Source organism: Garra rufa, unplaced genomic scaffold, assembly GCF_049309525.1.
Source record: "Garra rufa unplaced genomic scaffold, GarRuf1.0 hap1_unplaced_005, whole genome shotgun sequence".
Taxonomy (NCBI): Eukaryota; Metazoa; Chordata; class Actinopteri; order Cypriniformes; family Cyprinidae; genus Garra; species Garra rufa.
This window is the reverse complement of record NW_027394280.1, coordinates 719158-741631: the sequence shown is the minus strand read 5'-3', so window position 1 is coordinate 741631 and position 22474 is coordinate 719158. Positions and strand designations below refer to the sequence as shown.

Below are 22474 nucleotides of genomic sequence, written 5' to 3'. Positions count from 1 at the left end.
GTGATTTTTATATCACAGTGCAGTTTCTCATATTTTTTTCAGATAATTGTGACTTTATCTTACTGTACGGCTGTGTCGCACGCTAAATTTAAACTTAAAATGTGATGTCTTCTGACATTTTATCCTGTAATGTAACTTTACTGTGCATTTAACAGTGCAACTATTTTGCACATTTGCAAATTTATAGTTAAGATCGAAAGTTTACATACACCTTGCATAATCTGCAAAATGTTCATTATTTTACCAAAGTTAGAGGGATCATACAAAATGCATGTTATTTTTTTTTTTAGTACTGACCTGAATTAATAAATTATGAATTAAAAATAATCGTTTACATACGCTTAATTTTTAATACTGTGTTGTTACCTGAATGATTCACAGCCCGCTGTTATTCAGAAAAATCCTTCAGGTCCCACAAATTCTTTGTTTTTTCAGCATTTTTGTGCATTTACACCCTTTCCGACAATGACTGTATGATTTTGGGATCCATCTTTTCACACAAAAGACAACTGAGGGACTCTTATGCAACAAATGCTCACTGTTGCTTTAGAAGGAAACACGGTGCATTAAGTTTATGAATCATAAATCATAAACTTTATGAATTTAAAGATTAGGGTGAAATTCACTTATTTTGTCTTCTGAGAAACGTAATTAACCTCTGTAGCTTTTGAAGGGCAGTGCTAAATTTAAAAAAAAAAGGTATGATATTTAGGTCAAATAAGAAAAATGTCCACATCTTCATTATATTCAAAAGTTTACACCCCTGGCTCTTAATGCATCGATTTTCCTTCTGAAGCATTAGTGAGAATTTGAACCTTCTGTAATAGTTGCATATGAGTCTCTCAGTTGTCCTCGGTGTGAAAAGATGGATCTTAAAATTATGCAGTCATTGTTGGAAAGGGTTCAAATACACAAATGCTGAAAAACCACAGAATTTGTGGTACCTGAAGGATATTTCTGAAGAACAGCGGGCAGTTTAACTGTTCAGGACAAACAAGGGACTCATGAACAACTATCACTAAACAAAAACAACAGCTGTGGATCATTTAGGAAACAACACAGTGTTAAGAATCAAGCGTATGTAACCTTTGGAACAGTGTCAATTTTGTAAATTCAACTATTATTTTCTCTTGTGCACTATATGTAAACGTCTTTTTATGTGAAATATCTTATTCAGGTCAGTACTAAATAAAAAATAACATGTATTTTGTATGATTCCTCTTATTTTGGTAAAATAATTAACATTTTGCTGATACTACAATGTGTATGTAAACTTGACCTTAGCTGTATATTTTCTACTGTAACTTTATGCCTCTCATTTATGATTTATATCTTGCAATGTGACTATTTCTCATATTCTCGTTTTGTAATTTCTCAACTTTATATTTTACAATACTTTTTTTTTTAATTTCAAAAGTATATCTTGGAGGGCAACTATGTATCTTGTAATGTGGATTTATATCTCACAACTTTATATCTGCAACTTTATTTCTTATTTTAAACTCTGTCATATTATTACCTTTTTTAATGTGTTACTCTAAGGCAGAAATAGGTGCCTAGAATACTGTACGTGTATGTTACACTGCTGTTATTCTTGTCAAAGTGAAGGCTCACTATTGTTCAATTATTTTCAACTACTGTCAATAATTAATTACATATAAAGAACGTTGTTCAGTTCGTAACATGGATGTGTGTATGTGTGTTTGTGTATCTAGATCACACCTATGATGTGGTTACGATCGGCGCCCCTGCAGCTCACTGCCAAGGCTTCAAAAATGGTGGTTTGCGGAAACTGTTACAGAAATTTGAAGAGGCAAAAAAAGTGTAAGTTGAAATTAACATGGTCTAGTTTTGAAAAAATTCAAGAAATGTGTGTGTGTACTGTATGTGTGTGTGGCTTAAGTCTAGTGCTAATTTAGATCTGTTCTGGTAGTTTCACTTAACTAAATTTGATCTATTTCCTTTTTGCTGTAATATGTTTACAGGAAATAAATTTGTGCAAGTTTCATTAAGGATAAAATTCTTAAAAAAAACTTTTAAAATCACACTAGCATTTTTTCTTAACCATCTTAATCATTTCATATTTAACTATTGTATTTATAACTGTACTGTGCTTTTTTTGCCTGTTAATAGAATGTATATTCTACTTTCAAAAGCATTGCTCTCATTAGTGTTTTGTCACCTTCTGGGCTGCTTTTGCTTATTTGTTGGTTTGCTAGTGTTACATCAGTAGAACTTTTCCTTTAAGATACATTCTTAGTTTATTTTTCATACCTTTTAATTGCATTTTTGCTTTCTAATCAGCATTTATGAGGAGGAATGGTGAGTTAGTTTGAACTTATTTTTTTTGTTCGTTTGTTTTTTGTGCCATTTACTGCATGACATCTCTGATTTAAAACCTAGTGAGCTGCAGCATTATAACCAGAGCTCATCTAATGCATTGTGGGATTGCCTTCAACGTTGTCTTAAAATTTGAAGGCAACATAATAGGATTGCCTACATTTTGAAAGAGCTTTTGCAGCGGATGAGCGTCTATGATGCCTACGCTGCCTCACTATGTTTTGGAACAGAACGATATTCATTATTCTGTGATTTCATCATCCCTTCTCTGTGGTCGCTATAAAAGATTAATAGGAGTGTGTGTGTTTAAATAAAAAGTCTTAGAATTGTCTTTTGCTGAATGCACACATATACAGTTAAATCAAAAGTTTGCATACACTTTGCAAAATCTGCAAAATGTTAATTTTTACCAATATAAGAGGGATCATTCAAAATGCATATTTTTTTTATTTTATTTAATACTGACCTGAAAAAGAAATGTTATGTAAAAAGTCCACAAGAGAAAATAATAGTTGAATTTAAAACTGTTAAACAAGTTAAACTGCCCACTGTTCTTCAGAAAAATCCTTCAGGTCCCACAAATATATATATTTTTTTGTGTACTTGAACCCTTTCCATGATGACTGTATGGTTTTAAGATCCATCTTTTCACACTGAGGAAGGTTCAAACTCTCACTGATGCTTCAGAAGAAAACACTATGCATTAAAAGCCAGGGGTGTAAACATTTGAACAAAATGAAGATGTGTACATTTTTCTTATTTTATTTTATTTTTTTCATTTAGTGATGCCCTGTAGAATCTACTGAAGGTACTTGCACTTTTCCCAGAAGACAAAATAACTTAAATTTACCCAGAACTTCACATTCAAAAAGTGCCCCCATCACTTAATGCGTTGTGTTTCTTTCTGGAGCATCAGTGAGCATTTGAACCTTCTGTAATAGTAGCATATGAGTCCCTTAGTTGTCCTCAGTATAAACAAATGAATCGCAAAATCATACAGTTATTTTTGGAAAGGGTTCAAATACACACAAATGCTGATAAACCAAAGAATTTGTGGGACCTGAAGGATTTTTCTGAAGAACAATGGGCAGTTGAGCTGTTCAGGACAAACAAAGGACTCACAAACAACTATCACTAAACAAAAAAACAGCTGTGGATCATTCAGGTAACAACACAGTATTAAGAATCAAGTGTATGTAAACTTTTGAACAGGGTTATTTTTATAAATTCAACTTTTATTTTCTCCTGTGGACTATATCTAAACATCTTTTATGTAAAATGTCTTATTCAGGTCAGTACTAAATACAAAAATAACATGCACTTTGAATCATCCCTCTTATTTTGGTAAAATAATTAACTTTTTGCAGATTCTGCAAGGTGTATGTAAACTTTTGAGCTGATTTTGCTGTATATCTGTGCTTCCTGTTTATCTGTTCTTGTCATTTAGAATCTCAGGTCGATTGTTACATTTTTAGGCTGTGGTAATATATATTATTATGCATAAAGACAATTATACATATTTTTAGGGTCATTCAATTTTTATTTTTTTTTGCATTGTGACACATTTTAGCATGACTTACAATTTAAATAATATATACAAAAATAAAAAAAATCTCTAGCAGTGAATAATAATCAATAATTAAAACAACAGTGACAGTATCTCAGTGCAAAAAAAAAAAGGAAAGGATTAAAATAATGGTCCCTAAAATAGACATAATTTTCTTTATGCAAAATGTTCTTTCCTATATATCACATTTAAAGCTGAGTTGAAATATTACCTGATTCTTTGCAGGTTCACTCAATCATGTGTTTCCTCAAATGATATGTGACCCTGGACCACAAAACCAGTCTTAAGTCGCTGGGGTATATTTGTAGCAATAGCCAAAAATACATAGTGTGGGTCAAAATTATTGATTTTTCTTTTATGCCAAAAATCATTAGGAAATTAAGTAAAGATCATGTTCCATGAAGATTTTTTGTAAAATTCCTACTATAAATATATCAAAATGTAATTTTTGATTAGTAATATGCATTGTTAAGAACATAATTTGGACAACTTTAAAGGTGATTTTCTCAGTATTTTGATATTTTTGCACCCTCAGATTCTAGATTTTCAAATAGATGTATCTCGGCCAAATATTGTCCTATCCTAACAAACCATACATCAATAGAAAGCTTGTATATATCTCAGTTTTGTAAAATTTAACCTTATGACTGGTTTTGTGGTCCAGGGTCACATATGGTCTGTTCATCGAAGATGTACAAACACATTCCACTGTACCTTTGTACTGTACAGAAGCACTTAGTGAAACAGATCTGCCATTTTAAAGGTCTGATGGCATAATTCTCCTGCATCACAGATGACTCTGTTTGTTCATCCCTGAGCACCTCGTTCTCTTTGCTCTAAAAACCAAGTTTGAAGACCTGAAGTGTTTGGAGCTTGTCAAAGTCTCTGGAGCATCACTGTATGAATGAAATGCACAGTTATTATCTGTCTGTTGATGTGCACTATTGTAGTTATGTGTGTATGTGTTTACTATTAGTATGGTGTGTGTTTAAGTAACCAAGCTCTCTCTGGTCTAGCAGCAGTGCTTTGTCCAGCTCCCAGTCCATTGTCTACATCCCTCAGGATATTGTCCGTGCCAAAGAGATCATCTCCCATATCAACACACTCAAGACTCAGGTCAGCTATTACGCTGAGCGCCTGTCTCGCGCCGCTAAAGAACGCTCCGCTAACGGCATGGAGAGAACCCTCGCCATCCTTGCAGATAAGGTAAGTGTCAGAGAACTTCATATCCATTTGATGATACAAATTAACACATTTCTATTTTTATTTTATTTATTTTTTTTACTTGGACCTAGTGGGCTCTGAGGCTGAAACTATACCGCCTTTTTCTCTCTCACTTTCAGACACGGCAGCTGGTGATGGTGTGTGACTGTAAACTGCTGGCGTCTGCAGTGCAGGCCCTGAATGCAGCTAGACCGGAGTACATCGCCTCTAAAAACTCACCCTCTGCTGACTCAGAGCAGGTGATGCTGAGGAATGATCAGGACACACTACTGGCCAAATGGAGCGGCAGGAACAGTCGTTCATCCCTCCAAGTTGATTGGCATGAGGAAGAGTGGGTAAGAAAGGCCTGTTAACAGCAACATCTATTAAATGTAGGCTTAACTATTAAAAAGTCCTTTAGCTAAAGTTTAAAATATTTACAGACGTATTTACACATATTTTTGTGGATTTTCACATTTTCTGACAGCAGTTTGGATATATGGATTAAAATCTTGTGTAATCTGATGTAAATGTTCAGGTCTGTTGTAACTAATTTCTATTCTATTTTTAGTATATATTTTAGAAACATTTCTTATCACCAATTTTGAAAAAAAGTTGTTCTGCTTAATATTTTGTGGAAATCATGTTACATTTTGCAACAATTTAAAAGTTTTACTATAACTTTTGATCAATTGAACTTTATTGATTGGTCTTTACTATGGAAGCCCATTTCTGCAATTAAATAAAAATTAAAACGAAGGTAAATTGCGATCTTTTTTTTCTCTAAATTGCATGATTGCTTTTTTTTAGAACTGTGATATAAACATGCAATTCCGAGTTATAAAATTGCAATATATAAACTCGCAATTCTGAGAAATGAAGTTAGAATTGCGTGATATAAATTCAAGAGTTGCGAGAACCTTTTCTCTCAAATGCGAGTTGTATCTCGCAATTTTGACTTTTTTCGTAGAATTGTGAGATATAAACTTGCAATTGCGAGTAATAATGTCCAATTTTTGAGGGGAAAAAAAGACTAAAATGCTCTCAGAATTGCGAGTTTATAATTTGCAATTACGAGTTATGAAGTCAGAACTGCAAGATATAAACTTGCAAATCTGACTTTTCTTTTCAGAATTGTGACAAACTCACGATTGTGAGTTATAAAGTCAGAATTGCAAGATATAAAGAGAAATGAAGTCAGAATTGCAAGATATAAACTCGCATTTTTGAGAAAAAAAAATCAGAATTGCGAGTTTCTTCATTTCTTTTCTTTCCAGAGTTGTGTGACATAAACTCACGATTGTGAGTTATAAAGTCAGAATTGTGACAAATAAATTTGCAATTCTGAGAAATGAAGTCAGAATTGTGTGCTATAAACTCAGTTGTGAGAAACTCACATTTGCCAGAAAAAGTCAGAATTGTGAGTTTGTATCTCGCATTTCTGACTTTTTTTCAGAGAATTATGAAATATAAACTCGCAATTGCGAGTAATAAACTCCAGTTTTGAGGAGGAAAAATACTGAAATGTTTTCAGAATTGTTTATATCTTATCTTATATCTTATAAAGTCAGAATTGTGTGATATATAAACTCACAAAATGACTTTTTTTCTCAGAATTGCATGATATAAACTCGTATTGTAAGTTATAAAATCAGAATTGCGGAATATAAACTCACAAATTCTAACTTTTCTTCTCAGAATTGCTTGATATAAACTCAGTTGTGAGTTGTAAAGTTATAAATTTATATCTAGCAATTCCTAGAAAAAAGTCATAATTGCGTGATATAAACTCTGATTAGAATTCTGACTTTCTCACAAATGCGAGTTTTTATCTTGCGATTCTGAATTTTTTCTTAGAATTGTGAGATATAACAATTTTGAGGGGGGAAAAAGACTGTTGCGAGTTTATATCTTACAATTACGAAAATTACAAGTGCAAAAAACTTGCAATTGCAAGTCAGAATTGCTTGATATAAACTGGCAAATCAGACTTTTCTTCTCAGAATTGCTTGATATAAACGCACAATTACGAGTTATAAAGACGGAATTGTGAGATAAAAAGTCGCAATTACCTTTTTATTTAGTGGCGGAAACAGACTTCCATACTTTACTGAATAAAAGTATTAATAAAAAGAAGGTGCTTAACACATTTTTAACTGTATTGTCAGTTTATCTGCTGTATTTCTGTATTTATTTGGTTTTGTTTTGTGTTTGTAAATCTTGTATTATTCCAATTCAGATTTTGCCATAAAGATAGCCTTAGATGCTGATATAATATAACAACCATAGTATAGTAACTCGGGCTTATTGTGAAGGAGTGCATCATTTTGTTTAGAAATGTTTTCATAGTTGCCTTTGTTTGTTTGGTTGGTTATTGTTGTTTTCCCCAATATTTGCACTTTGTACAAACAGTCTCCTTGTTGCAGGAAAAGGTGTGGGTGAATGTTGACAAGAGCCTGGAGTGTATCATCCAGCGAGTGGACAAACTGCTGCAGAGGGACCGTCTGCACAGCAGCAGCAGTGAGGACATGTTCCAGGCTGACCAGCAAAGTGGCAGCAGTAAGAAAGGTAATGGGAAAAGAAAAGCATTCTGGATCAACCCTGTCCGCATGGAGCAGCCTTCCTCTGTCCCTGAACCACAACAGCAGTCACCTTCACCTTCACCGTCACCGTCACCATCATCAGCTTCATCTTCACCACCCGAACTAAACCCTGCATGTCCTGTTAATGCAGAAACGCATGCCTGTAGGTGCCTTTCACTGTCTTGTTCACACCTTCTATCTCTCTGTTATATTTTTGAGAACAGCATCAGGCCTAGTCAGAGTCTCATCAGTTTCAAAAGTGATATTTTTCTGCTTTTCTGCCTTTTTGCATTCTGCTTCACATTCCCTGCTGCTTGTTCGTTGTGTTTCTATACATGTACATACTCATCTCTTCATCTTCTTTTTTTAGTTATTACCCTTTCTGTCTGTTTTTCACAAACCCTATCACCTGTTCATCTTCCAACAGGTTTGCATGATGCCATAGCAACAAGCATTTATATTTATTTCACTTGACTGGTTATGGCTTAATTCTTGTTTCTAATCCACCTCTTCATTATCTGTATTTTTTACGTAGGTATCGATTTTGTATGTTGTCTCATTTTAAAGAGTCTGTGTATGTATGTGTGTGTATATTTGTTTACTTTTGCCAAAACAAAGCAATATGAATGTACAGTATGGAAAAACCGACATCCAAGTGCATACAACAGTTTATGTTAATGAGTGTGTGTTGACTCCGTGTGACTCTCTGTTGGTGTGCCATGTTTCTGGAACATTCTGTTGTTTGACCCAGCATATTTGCCTACTGTGAACATGTGACCGGGTGCTCTCGTTTGATTGGCTGGCTGGTTAACAGGCTCACAGGCTGTCTGTCTGGTGCTGGCTGCCTGTGCCAGTTAGTCACTTGGCAGTGCCGGCATGCTGCAATTTACAGTAGTCTTCTCTATTTTATCATGAATATGAAATCATTAGCTTGCCAGGCAGCTGTGAATATAACTTACCTACATATTATTTCTAGGCAAACCCTCCACTTTGCATTTGAGTGGAAAAATAGTTGTCAAATCTGCGTTTTAAAGTAGATGTTGTCTTATGTTGCGTTCAATGTCTATGTGAGCTACATGCGCTATGCTAGTTGCACTCGCTAAGTTAACTGTTGCATGTTGCACCTCCATCCCTCTAGATGGCAGCAGCAGCAGTGGAGAGGAGAGCTATCCAGGTAAGAGCCCCTCCCCCTCCCTTACGCTTATGCGCTTATGCTGAGTAAGTGTTCACTTTTATGTCACATCTGTTGATGTTCAACCTTGTTAGTGGTGTTACTTGTAAACTTGTCATTGCCACTGTTTTCTGAACTCTGTGCCCATGTTTACTTTAAAGTCCCGTGAATTGGCTTGTTACCCCCAATGTATTTAAACAGGAAGTCGATAGAGTTGACCTTAAAGCGATTGTAAAAATTCTGTCATTACGTAATCACCCTCATGTCGTTCCAAACCCATAAGACCTTCGCTCATCTTCGGAACACAAATTAAGAGATTTTCGATCAAATCCAAAAGCTTTCTGACACTGCTTAGACAGCAAAGCAACTTCCACGTTGAAGGTCTAGAAAGGTATTAAGGACATCAATAAAATAGTTGACATGACAGCAGTGGTTCAACTGTAATGTTGTGAAGTTACAAGAATACTTTTTGTGCACAAAAACAAAAGAATTTGTGTTCCAAAGATGAACAAAGGATTTAAGGGTTTGAAATGACATGAGGATGGGCAATAATCACAGAGTTTTCATGTTTAGTTGAACTATCCCTTTAACCCCCTGGTTGTGTTTGAATTCCTGTCACACCTTTGATGTTCTCGGTCAAAAATTACCGGATTCTAAACGACTGCTTATAAATCTCTCATTATGCTAGATTATCACCTAATATTGGATTCAGTCTTTTTGTCAACTTGTTTTCTTTCATTTAGGACTTTTCATTTTTAGGACATTTTTTTTTTTTCTGTTTCTATTTGCATCTGATTAATCGTAGACCTCATTTATCCGAAAGTAGGTACCTCGTTTTTTGACAAGTGTGACTTTGTGCTATCATACATTATCTCATATTGTAAAAATTATTCATCAAAAATGTTGTTTTTTTCACAAAAAAAATGAGGTGCCTACTTTCGGATAAATGAGGTCTACGATTACTCCAATGCAAATAGAAACACGAAACCAGTCTTAAATGAAAGAAAACAAGTTGACAAAAAGAATAAATCCAAAATTTGGTGATAATATAGCAAAATGAAAGATCTATAAGAAATAGTTTGGAGTCCGGTCATTTTGGACCAGGAATACCACAAGTGTGACTTTTTGCAATTTTATACAAAATAAAAGCATTAAAAAACAAACTTCCTGATTAAACATTAAAGCACACTAGTGTGATCAACAGTGCACATTTTTATAACTTTTGTTTAATGTGAAAATTATTCATAAAAAAATATTTTTTCTCACTCAAAAAAACGAGGTACCTACTCTGAGATAAATAAGGCCTACGATTAATCAGATGCAAATACAAAACACAGAACCAGTCCTAAATGAAAGAAAACAAGTTGACAAAAAGAATATATCCAATATTTGGTGATAATATAGCAAAATTAGAGATTCATAAGCAATTGTTTGAAGTCCAGTCATTTTTGTCCAGGAACATCACAAGTGTGACCACACTGTAAAAAGTTTTCACCAGTTTCAACTTAAAAACTTAAGTTCAGCAGCTGCCTTAAGTTTTTAAGTTTAATCAGCTTAAAACTACAAGTCATTTTAACTTATTACAATAAGAATTAGTTGATATAACTTGTGAGTTTAAATGCATTAAGTTGATTTAACTAAAAATCTTAAGGCAGCTGCTAAACTTAAGTTTTTAAGTTGAAACTGGTGAAAACTTTTTACCGTGTAGGTGAAATAAAACCCACAAAATATAACGATATATATATTTAAATTATGAAAAGTACTTATACCCTGTGTGAACAAAGTCAGGAAGTTTGAGTCCAATGCGATAACGTTAACTAGCATTTTCAAGAAAAAAGAAAATCTTATCTGGGTCAATTTGACCTGAACACAACCAGAGAGTTAAAGGGTTAGTTCACCCAGAAATGAGAATTCAGTCATCAGTTACCTGCTCTCATGCCTTTCCAATCCCATAAGACTTCTGTTCATCTTCAGAACATAAATGAAGATAGTTTAAATGAAACCTGAGAGATTTCTCTCTCCCAAAACATTAAAGCCCCACTAAGTAACTTTTTTACCTTAAAATAATGTTTCCAAACTCATGTCAGTGGTTCATCAACTCATAACAGGGTGAAACGGCACTTTCGTATTCACTTTGCGACCCTCTATCAGCCATAACAGCACTATGTAAGTTTGGGTCGTCGGGTCGCGGTTTTGTAGTTCAAATTATACTACAAATGCGACTTGCTTCACGGCAGGCTTCACTAAAGGTTTTCATACTTTTATAATGTCATACAACATACTCTACCTTGTCACTGGACGTCGTTATTTCCAAAGCCGGTCCTGGATAGCCTTTCAAACAAATAACGTGCATGTGACACGACGGTAGGCTAAATTATTTACGACAGCGGTAATGGACAATTCCGCTTCTAACCTGTAGAGGGAGCATTGAGGGAAAAGTTACTTAGTGGGGCTTTAACAATTTAAAAAGCTCATAAAAAACATTGTAAATGTAGTCCAAATGAATTGAGCAGTTTAAAGTGTAGTGAATTTTACAGGAGACTCATTTGATTTTAACTTGGCCCACATAGGGACGCCAATTATGTAGTGAGTTCTGCTTTCGCCCACTAGGAAGGCGAAATAGTGTAGTGATGGGTACTCGTATCACAGAAGACATTATGATTCTTGGATCACGTGTCACTTCATGTGCGGTTATGAGTACATCACATAAGAAAGATTGGTGGGATATCTAACTTGTAGAACCTCTCACTGTATTATCAACACAATGAAGACACAAGTGTAATAAAATAAATTTATTAACGAATGATGGACAAGAGTAATCAACTATTAAATGAATACAATAAATGCAAAAGGAATAAAGTGCATAAGATGCATAAAATGTGATTCAGTTGGGTGTTGCTATGTCAGAGCTATGTTATCTTATGGAAAGATAAACTTGCTACTCTGAGACAAATAAGGTGAAGAACCTTACTATGCATTAAACAAATAAATGAGCTATTATTTGTTATCAACTGCAATCAGCTATACAATATCTAATGTAAATTAGAATGATCACATACTGATAATACACAACAATGCCAAGGTCTCTGGAAGAGGTTTGGAAGTGATATTTACGTTCTCTGTGGTTGATTGAGCAGTCCGGTGGCGGTGAATTCTTCCACTGGTTGTGCTGGGAGCAGTCAGTGGAAAAAGGAGCAGGAATCCGTTTCGACAGCCTTGAGCATGAAGCGCTGTAGGATGCTGATCTCCTGGAGCACCAAAGGGTCCTAAGATCTGGAACACGCAGATGTGGCCCTGGTGTAGGTGCTGAAGGCCCTTAGCTTGGAACACGCAAGCAAAGGTACCTGAAGTGAAGGTTTGCTCGCCGGAGCTTAACCTTGTTGCAAATGTCTGTTGGTCTTCTGCCTCTCTGGGCTAGAGACTCAGAACTTGGTCAATCCGCTTTGTCTGTCTCGGATGGAGACTTAGGACATGCTGCATCTATTGTTGTCTCGCTGGACGAAGACTCTGAACGTGGAAAATGTCTCTTTCCTCACAGACAGAACGTGGTCGTATCTGCTGCTGCCTCACAGCTGGAGACTTGGAGCGTGGAGCATCTGTTTCTGTCTCTCTGGACAGTAGGCTCAGAAGGGTTGTGTCTGTTAGTGTCTCTCTCTTGTGGAGCTGGAGACTCAGAATGGAGGTATCTGTTGCTGCCTTGTCAGTAACGGGCCGCAGACTCAGAAAGAAGTTTGATCTGTTACCGTCCCCTGGACGTGCCGGAGACTCAGAACTTTGTAACTTAGTGCCTCACCCTTGCGATGCTCAGACTCAGAACAAGGAGTTTCTTTTGGAGAGGTACCTTTATACCTTTCCGATGAGAAGGAGATTACAATTTGGTGCTTCTCCACTTCCATGCTGTGATTGGCTGGTTCCGTCAGAGCGGGGGGACATGGGGTAGCCCACCCTTCTTTCCTCTTGTGAAAGTCATTTGCATAGTCCAAATACAAAGTTAGAAAAGTGTCAATAATGTTTTACTGGTGCATTTCTCATTTTCCAAAACACAATCAGAAAACATTTGGTCATGTAATGCACACATTAAGTCCAAACATGATGGGAAAAGATTGAACTGTCATGCATGCATTCATTTGTCCATTAACAGCTGAGTTTGTGTAAGATGTTGCACTACACATCGCTGTCAGTGAGAATACTTTTTTCTCTGAATAAGTATAAGATGTGTGCGTTATGGTTTGCATCAGGTCAAGGTTTAAAAACATAGTTATGAATGGATTTGGATGGATCTTTGTGATCTCTCTTTGTTTCACCCATTGCTGCTGCGTCTGGAGATCCTAAGGAATTTTTATGACCGTCACAGGACCAACCTTAGGAAACAGTCTCAAGGTGGGTGGAGGGCAGACACTGCATCTTGACCAGTAGGAAGTTCTGTCCTTCCCGGGTTTTTGTACCACAGATGATCTTCTTGCCCTCTAAGAGGTGTCTGGCAGTTGTCCTGGCATCCTTATCTGATGGCGTTGGACAGTTTGCTTATGTTAGTCCACCAAGATCCAATCAAAATGTAGCAAACCTTTGTCCACTATTGTGGCCAGGGAGGGGCCCTTGCCATAAACTGGGCCCTGGAATGCGTGGTCCACCACACAAGTGTAATGAGAAGACGTAGTCGCTTTAATCTAAGCTTTTATTAACATATAAACACTGATTAATGCACATACGTGGAGCACAATGGACAGTCAAACCACATTGGTTCTTCAGACTTCATTGCTTCTAGCACATTTGAGCTTCAGTTTGCCATTTATTTCGTGTTCTTAAACTGCTCGATTCAAATGGATTTCAGTATCTTTAAAGGATTAGATAATTTACTCACCCCCTTGTCATTCAAGATGTTCATGTCTTTTTTCTTTAGTTGTAAAGAAATTATGTTTTTTGAGGAAAACATTTCAGGATTTCTCTCCATATGGTGGACTTCTATGGTGCCTGTGAGTTTGAACTTCCAAAATGCAGTTTAAATGCAGTTTCAAAGGGCTCTAAATGATTCTAGCCAAGGAAAAAGGGTCTTATTGAGAGGAACGATTGGTTATTTTCTAAAAACATTTACAATTTATATACTTTTTGTCTAGGTCTGCCATGCGCATGTGTACTCTGTGTAATCCGGGTCAAGACGGTTGGGGTATGTCGAAAAACTACCATCTCATTTTCTCCTCCAACTTCAAAATCATCTCTGCAGAAGTACCGACCCGGTATTTACAAAGACAAACTGCAAAAAAGATCAAATGCCCTTTACAAAAAGAAGGTAAAACTGATGTAGGATGATTTTTTTAAGGTTAAAGACAAGCATTTAAGGTTAAAAAGTATATACATTGTAAAATATTTTTTAAAAATAACCGATCGTTTTGCTAGGTAAGACCCTATTCCTCGGCTGGGATCATTTAGAGCCCTTTGAAGCTGCATTTAAACTGCAATTTGTACGTTCAAACCCATGGGCACCATAGAAGTCCACTGTATGGAGAAATATCCTGAAATGTTTTTCTCAAAAAACATAATTTCTTTACGACTGAAGAAAGAAAGACATGAACATCTTGGATGACAAGGGGGTGAGTAAATTATCTGTACATTTTTGTTCTGGAAGTGAACTTGAAAGTTTTGCTGGAATGGACTTTCAATGGAAGGACAACAATCTTTCAGCTTTTATTAAAAATATCTTCATTTGTACTTCAAAAATAAATGAAAGTGTAACAGATTAAAGCAACAAAACTTAATTTTTGGTTTATTTAATGGGGTCTTTAAAGTGAAACATGAGAATTTAAAGAAACATATGAATATGTGATGATTGATGAAGATTCTCTGTGTGTGTCAGGCGAGTGGAGCGAGGCCCTGTATCCCCTATTGACAACCCTAACGGAGTGTGTGGCCATGATGAGCGACAAAGCCAAGAAGTCGATGGTTTTCTTGCTCATGCAGGACAGCGCACCCACCATCGCAATGGACCTCAACCTGCAGTACCGCCGAGATGTGGTCTTCTGCCAGACAGTAAGTTCTCAAACACACATTAGCGAACACCTCCATGACCTTACAGGAACAGTTCACCCAAAAATGAAAATTCTGTCATTAATTACTCGCCCTCATGTCTTTCCAAAACCCAAACGATTTTGGTTCATCTTCAAAACGTAAATAATAATAAAACCCTGTGGATTTCTGTTACTGAATTGAATGTAAATTAACTGAAAAATGTAACAATTCAAAAAGTTCATAAAGACATTAAAATATGAAATAAATATTCCAAACCCATAAGACCTTCGATTATCTTCAGAACACAAATTAAGATATTTTTGATGAAATTCAAGAGCTTTTCGACCCTTCGTAGACAACAAAGTAATGGACACATTCAAGGACCAGAAAGGTAGTAAGGATTTTATGAAGCTATAAGAATCTTTGTGCGCAAAGAAAACAAAAATAACGACTTTATTCTACAGTTTGTTCTCTTCCATGGTACTCTTGAACGAATGTTGAATACTAACATGAAAGAGAAGTGTTCAAGTTGTGGATGAATTAACTTTACATTAAAAAATGCATTAAAAATATCTTCATTTATGTTTTGAAGAAAAACGAACTAACCCTTCAGATTTATTTGAAATGAGGTTTTCAAAATAGCCTTGCATCTCTGCAATAATTAAAATGACAATGATGAAGATTAAATAATGTTTATTTAAATATTCCTTTACACCTATTTTTTTCTGTATTTCAATGACATGCTTCCTGCTGTCAATTTTTCTGTCTTTTTCCTCTCTTAAGCTCACAGCACTAATTTGTGGCTTCATCATCAAACTGAGAAACTGTCTCCGTGACGACGGTTTCCTGAGACAGCTTTACACCATCGGTCTGCTCGCTCAGTTTGAGTGCCTATTAAGTACTTATGGTAAACACACACTTACACACATACAGTATGCGCATACTTTGATCCTGGATATACAGTGACCACCGAATCAAAGCACTTGTGTTATGTAAACTCATTTAGGGCACAGCCCTTATTCATTATGTCTGTGTGAGTGAAGCACTCAGTTAAAAACACGTTGCACTGGGTACAGTGATTTTGCTTTGCTGTGGCTTTCACAGGAGAGGAGTTAGCCATGTTAGAGGACATGAGCATAGGAATAATGGACCTTCGAAACGTGACCTTCAAGGTGACGCAGGCCATCTCTACCTCTTCCCCCGACATGCTGCCGGTGATCACCGGAAATCGAGATGGGTTTAACGTTCGCATCCCACTCCCGGGAAGCATGTTTGATGCATTGCCAAGGGAGATCCAGAACGGCATGCTGCTGCGGGTACAGCCGGTGCTGTTCAACGTGGGCATCAACGAGCAGCAAACGCTTGCCGAGAAGTGAGTCCTGATTATGTAAAACACCCCTCAAGAGTGCTTGCGTAACATCAACAAATAACATCATATCATAATTGTTTATTTTATCTGATCTCTTTTTCAGTTTGGCATACATTTGTGTTCATTTTTGAAAATATCTAAAGGGAAATCAAAATGTTTGTGTTGTAGATTTGGAGACACGTCGCTTCAGGAGCTCATCAACGTGGAGAGCCTGGCACGTCTTAGCTCTTACTACCAGCAGTTCAAAGAGGTTTTACCTGATGACTGTAAGCCATTACTCTCCCTTGTGTTTTTTTTTACTGTCTGCATAACAAAAATAAAAATTATTGCAAGATTTGAATTATACAGGTTTTAATTTTCTCTCTCGTAGGTCTTCCTCGCTCTCGTAGTCAGACATGTCTACCAGAGCTGTTGCGGTTCCTTGGTCAAAATGTTCACGCTAGGAAAAATAAAAATGTAGACATCTTGTGGCAGGCTGCAGAGGTAACAGTTCTCCTAGTTAATGTGACATAATAAAGGGTGAAACTGTCAAATTATATTTATTTTATATTAATTAGATTAAAGCTGAAATATTATGAGAATAAAGTCGAAGTGTTTCGAGAATAAAGTCGAAATTTTTGAGAATAAAGTTGAAGAGTTTTGAGGATAAAGTCATAATTACAAGAATAAAGTGATTTATATTGTGAGAGAATATTGTAGTCATTATATTTTGAGAGAATATTATTCTATTTAAAAGCTGAGCTGTGTTATATTAAAAGCAACAAAGCACAAAATTATTGTGATTACTGACATGCTACAAATAATGGATGGAAGGCATTAAATATTACTTCCAATCAAGTCTTATTTACATTACACTGTGAATAAAACAGTTAATGTTATATACTTCAGAAAAGACAACAATATAACTTATGTTAACAAGTTGCAGTGAACCTCAACCTTTAGAAGGTTTTATTGTTGTTTTTAGTCAAATACATGTGAGGAATAAAAAATTGGACACCACAGACGTTTTTTACGGAGTAAGTGGTGAAATTTTCACAAAGAAAACAGTATTATTTACCTTAATTAATCGAAAAGACAATTGATCCACATGACTACAGCATTTTGTCACACCACATTAAAGAGTGTGAAAAACACATTGCAATTTTGAAAGCTGAGACTGTTTTATATTAAAAGTACCAAAAGCACAAAGCTTATTGCTATTATTGAAGGGCTGGTGCACTACAAATGATAAATGCAGAAGACGTTAAATATAATTTCCAATCATCCTTTTCAAAAGTTTACACCCTCTGGCTCTTAATGCATTGTGTTGCCTTCTTTAGCACCAGTAAAAGTTTTTACCTTTTGTAATAACTATGTATGAGTTCCTCAGTTGTTCTCAGTGTGAAAAGATTGATCTCAATATCATACAGTCACTTTTGGAAAGGGGTTCAAATATACAGAAGATGCTGGAAAACCAAAGAAATGTCCAGGAATAATTAGATTTTTCTGAAGAACAACATACAGTTTAACTGTATTAAGATTCAAATGTATGCAAACTTTTGAACAGGGTCATTTTTATAAATTAAGCTATTAATTTGTCTTGTGCAGCATATGTTGTGTGAAATGGCTTATTCAGGACAGTAATAAGTAAAAAAAATAACATGCAGTTTTCATGATCCCTTTTATTTTGATAAAATTATTACCATACTTGCATGTTTTGCAAGGGGTATGTAATCTTTTGAGCACAACTGTATATACAAATAAATTCCAGTGACCTGGCAACTTCTCCCGGTGCTCTCAATCCGGGCCATTGGCAATATAGGCTATAACTTTAATTGCACAATTTTAATTCTTTAATTTCGACTTTATTCTTAAAACATTTCGACTCTATTATCAAAACATTTCAACCTTATTCTCTTAATGTCGACTTTATTCTCAAAATAGTTCTACTTTAATCTGCTAATTGATTGATTGATTTATTTTTTTCATTTTTTATCATGGCACTAAAATGGTGTCGTACCATTTAGCATCGTTTTCATAAAAAAAAAAAAAAGGTTTTCATGTCCGAAATGCAGTAGAATCCATGTTTGAGTGCAAAAACATCTAATTTGTAATGACACCTGAAAATCGCAATATGAAAGGGATAGTTCACCCAAAAATGTAAATTTCCCCATGATTTACTCACCCTCAAGATATCCTACATGTATATGACTTTCAGACAAATATAATCTGAGTTATATTAATAAATGTCCTGACTCTTTGTAATGGCAGTGAATGGGTGTCAAGACTTTGAAGCAAAATAAAATGCGTCCATCCATTATAAAAAGTACTCCACATGGCTTTAGGGGGTTAATTAAGTAATTCTAAAGTGAATGGATGCATTTGTGTAAGAAAATATCCATATTTAACTTTATTAACCAAAATCTCTAGCTTCCGCTAGACGTTGGGACGTATGAATAGTGCAAACTCCGGTAAGTAATGACGAGCACAGAAGCACAGAGGAGAAAGCAAAACACTGTTCACGAAATAGAAGTACAGAATGAGAAACTTAGTTCTTGTGAGACTTGTGTTTTTTAACCAGAGCTTACGCTACACCTACGTTCTTCCTCATCTGCTGGAACACCAGTTAGTGGAAGTTAGAAATTATGGTATATAAAGTTTTAAATATGGATATTTTATGGAATAAGTATGAATATGTGTTTGGCTATAACACCATATTTGTGCCCCTGCACTTTCAGATTTGTCGGCGACTAAATGGAGTACGTTTTACCAGCTGTAAAAGTGCCAAGGACCGCACTGCTATGTCGGTGACTCTGGAGCAGTGTCTGATCCTGCAGCACGAGCATGGCATGGCCCCGCAGGTCTTCACCCAGGCCCTCGACTGCATGCGCAGGTAAGACCCCTGAACAACTGCCTGCACTTCAATTCATAAGCATTGCACGCTTGGGGAGGTGTCTATCTCTTTTTCTTTTCCTCTTCTCTTGCTTTCTCTTTTTCTCTGAAGGATCCCCTCTAGTGCATCATCCCTCATTGCTTGTGGCTTCTTGGTGTTTACACTTTTCTGTCTTTATTGCTCTGTGGCTTATGTGACCTAATATTTTCATTACTTTTATATTTACTCACTTGTTTAAGGTGTTTGTTCTTTCCCACTCCATCCTTCCATCTTTCATCCCCTCTGTCCTCGCTCTACGAGAGGCATAAACACAAATAAATCACTCCTGTAGAGTGTGAGGAAACTGCTAAAACTTTTAATCTGCTGATTTGTTTGGCTGTCTGCTTGCCAGATGTTCTGTGCTTATAAATAAGAGAATGAAATAGTCAGTTTTGTCGTATAATTCTCTCCTCTTGTCTCCTGTGCAATCTAAGGACAGACGTAAACAAACTTATGTAGTTACATTTGTTTAGAAAACTGTTTGTCCTGTGGAAGCTGATGAAAGAGGCAAGATGAGAACAGGAAAGTTTTGTTGCTGTTATAGAGTCTCAGTAAACACTCACTGCTAACACTTTACAATAAGGTTCAAATAATTTACATCAGTTAATGCATTGGGTGTCATGAACTAGCAATGGACAATATTTTTACAGCTTTTATTCATATAGATAATTTTTACTTTTACATACACTACTGTTTGGGGTCAGTACATTTTTATTTTATTTTTTAAAGAAATCTAAAAAATTATTAAGTAAGGACACATTGAAGTACGACAGAACTTTAGTGCTACGTTTAAAAAATAAAAAATTTACAATTACGTGAATAAAGTTGAAATTATGAGCGTTAAATCATCACAATTAACGTTGTAATATTTTAATAGTATAGCCTGGTCCGGATTGGGAGCACCACGAGAAGTTACCAGGCCACCGGAATTTGTTTGAATATATGTGACCCTGGACCACAAAACCAGTCATAAGGTTAAATTTTACAAAACTGAGATATATACATCATATGAAAGCTCAATAAATAAGCTTTCTATTGATGTATGGTTTGTTAGGATAGGACAATATTTGGCCGAGATACATCTATTTGAAAATCTGGAATCTAAGGGTGCAAAAAAATCAAAATACTGAGAAAATCACCTTTACAGTTCTCCAAATTAAGTTCTTAACAATGCATATTACTAATCAAAAATTACATTTTGATATATTTATAGTATGAATTTTACAAAAAATCTTCATGGAACATGATCTTTACTTAATTTCCTAATGATTTTTGGCATAAAAGAAAAATCAATAATTTTGACTCATACTATGTATTTTTGGCTATTGCTACAAATATACCCCAGCGACTTAAGACTGGTTTTGTGGTCCAGGGTCACATATGTGGAATTATTAGCAGAAATCATACCATGTGTTATACTTGCAGGGACATTGTGCTTGGAAATAATATTTTACATCTTCGATTGCATTCATTATGCCTAATTTGTAGTGCACCAGCCTCCCAATAATAGCAATAAGCTTTGTGCTTTTGTTACTTTTAATATAAAACAAAGTCTCAGCTATCAAAGCCTGTTAGATTTATAGCGAAATACAAACAGTGTGTCTTGCAATAATGTATTTTTCACACTCTTTAATGTGGCAGGCTAGGTCACTGTCTTTTCGATTACAATGAGACATTCGTTTTATTAAATTATACTGTTTTCTTTGTGAAAATTCCACCACCTATACTCTGCAAAAACATCTGTTGCATCCAATCTTTCGTGAAAAACAACAATAAAATGTTCCAACGGTAAAAGTGGACTTCAACTTGTTAACATAAGTTATGTTGTCTTTTCGTAGGTACGCAAGTGACTATTCACAAGCTGTTTTATTCACGGTATAATACAGTAAATGATTGTAAATATTTAATATCTTCTGTTCATTATTTGTAGCGTGCCAGCCACCCAGTAATCGCAATAATTTTCTGCTTTGTTGCTGTTATCATATCATAACAGTTTAGCTTTCACATTCTGTCAGTTTCATCTTGAAATACAAATTATAAATGTGTTTTTTCTCTTTATATTAAGTTTGTAGCACAATATAAACATGACGGAACATCAGAAGGAATGAAAAAAAAACAGTATACCCTAATTTAATGAAACAAATGTCTCACTGTAATCGGAAAGATGACTGATTCACATACCGCTTAAACTGAGATGAATACAGCCACATTAAAAAGCATGAAAAACACATTATTGTAATAGACATGTTTGTATTTCACTATAAAACTGACAGATTTTGGATTTTATTCTCAAAACATTTTGGCTTTATTCTCGTAATTTTGACTTTATTCTTGAAACATAAATAGTAAATTTATTCTCTAAATATTTTGACTTTATTCTCAGAAAAATTCGACTTTAATTTTGTAATTTTAGATTTTTTTTTTTTTATTTTTTTTTACGTGACACTAAAACGCTGTTGTAAGATTAAACATGACAGTAAGGATATTTATAATGTAAAAAAACATCCACATCCTGTTTGGGGTCAGTAAAATTTATATTTTGAATGAATGCTGTTCTTTTGAGCTTTTTATTCATCAAAGAATCCTGAAAAAATATCACAATTTCTAAATAAATACTTTGCAGGGCAACTGTTGCATTATATAATCCAATATAGATCATTCTAATAATGAGTCAGTATATTAGAATGATTTCTGAAGGATCATGTGACACTTAAGACTGAAGTAATGGTGATGAAACTGAAGAAAATTTAGCTTTGCATCACAGGAATAAATAAAATTTTAAAGTATATTACAATAGAAACCATTATTTTATATTGTAATAACATTTTGCAATATTACAGTTTTTTTCTATATTTTTGATTAAATAAATGCAGCACTGATGAGCATAAGAGACTTTCTTTAAAAACATTACAACTCTTACTGACCCCAAACTTTTGAGCGGTAGTGTATATATAAATTTGTAATAAGTATTACATCTATAACGATAAAATATTGTGGTTTTACTGTATGTTTGTTCAGCCCTGGTGAGAATAAAAGGCTTTAAAAGACAAAAAAAAAGGTTTACAGACTCCAAACTTTTGAACGGCAGTGTATAGTAATACATTTTGATTTGTAAAAATCAAACTAAAACAAAGTAATCAAGCAAGTTAAATTAAATGTATAAATTAATGTTCACCTAAAGTAGATAAGAATAAATGCTGTAACGCTGTTCTTTGTTGTTAGTTCATAATATCTAATTAATTAACCAAGGTTAATATCTTGGATGTTAAGGTAAAGTATTACCCACAATGCACTGTGCATGATCTGCCACTGCGCTGTGCTGCTGTTC

The 22474-nt window shown here is 35.0% G+C and overlaps 1 protein-coding gene across 1 annotated transcript in view; it reads left to right on the top strand.

The window, feature by feature from the left end:
* Positions 1-22474, top strand: part of LOC141312747 (inositol polyphosphate-4-phosphatase type I A-like) — a 46288-nt gene that overhangs the window by 10122 nt on the left and 13692 nt on the right. Inside the window, exons 11-22 of the mRNA XM_073832623.1 lie at positions 1716-1824; positions 2305-2322; positions 4927-5113; positions 5251-5466; positions 7537-7678; positions 8831-8866; positions 14715-14887; positions 15650-15773; positions 15971-16238; positions 16404-16501; positions 16606-16718; positions 18953-19107. Of these exons, the coding sequence (XP_073688724.1) occupies positions 1716-1824; positions 2305-2322; positions 4927-5113; positions 5251-5466; positions 7537-7678; positions 8831-8866; positions 14715-14887; positions 15650-15773; positions 15971-16238; positions 16404-16501; positions 16606-16718; positions 18953-19107 (1639 nt within the window). The remainder of the gene's footprint in view (positions 1-1715; positions 1825-2304; positions 2323-4926; positions 5114-5250; positions 5467-7536; positions 7679-8830; positions 8867-14714; positions 14888-15649; positions 15774-15970; positions 16239-16403; positions 16502-16605; positions 16719-18952; positions 19108-22474) is intronic.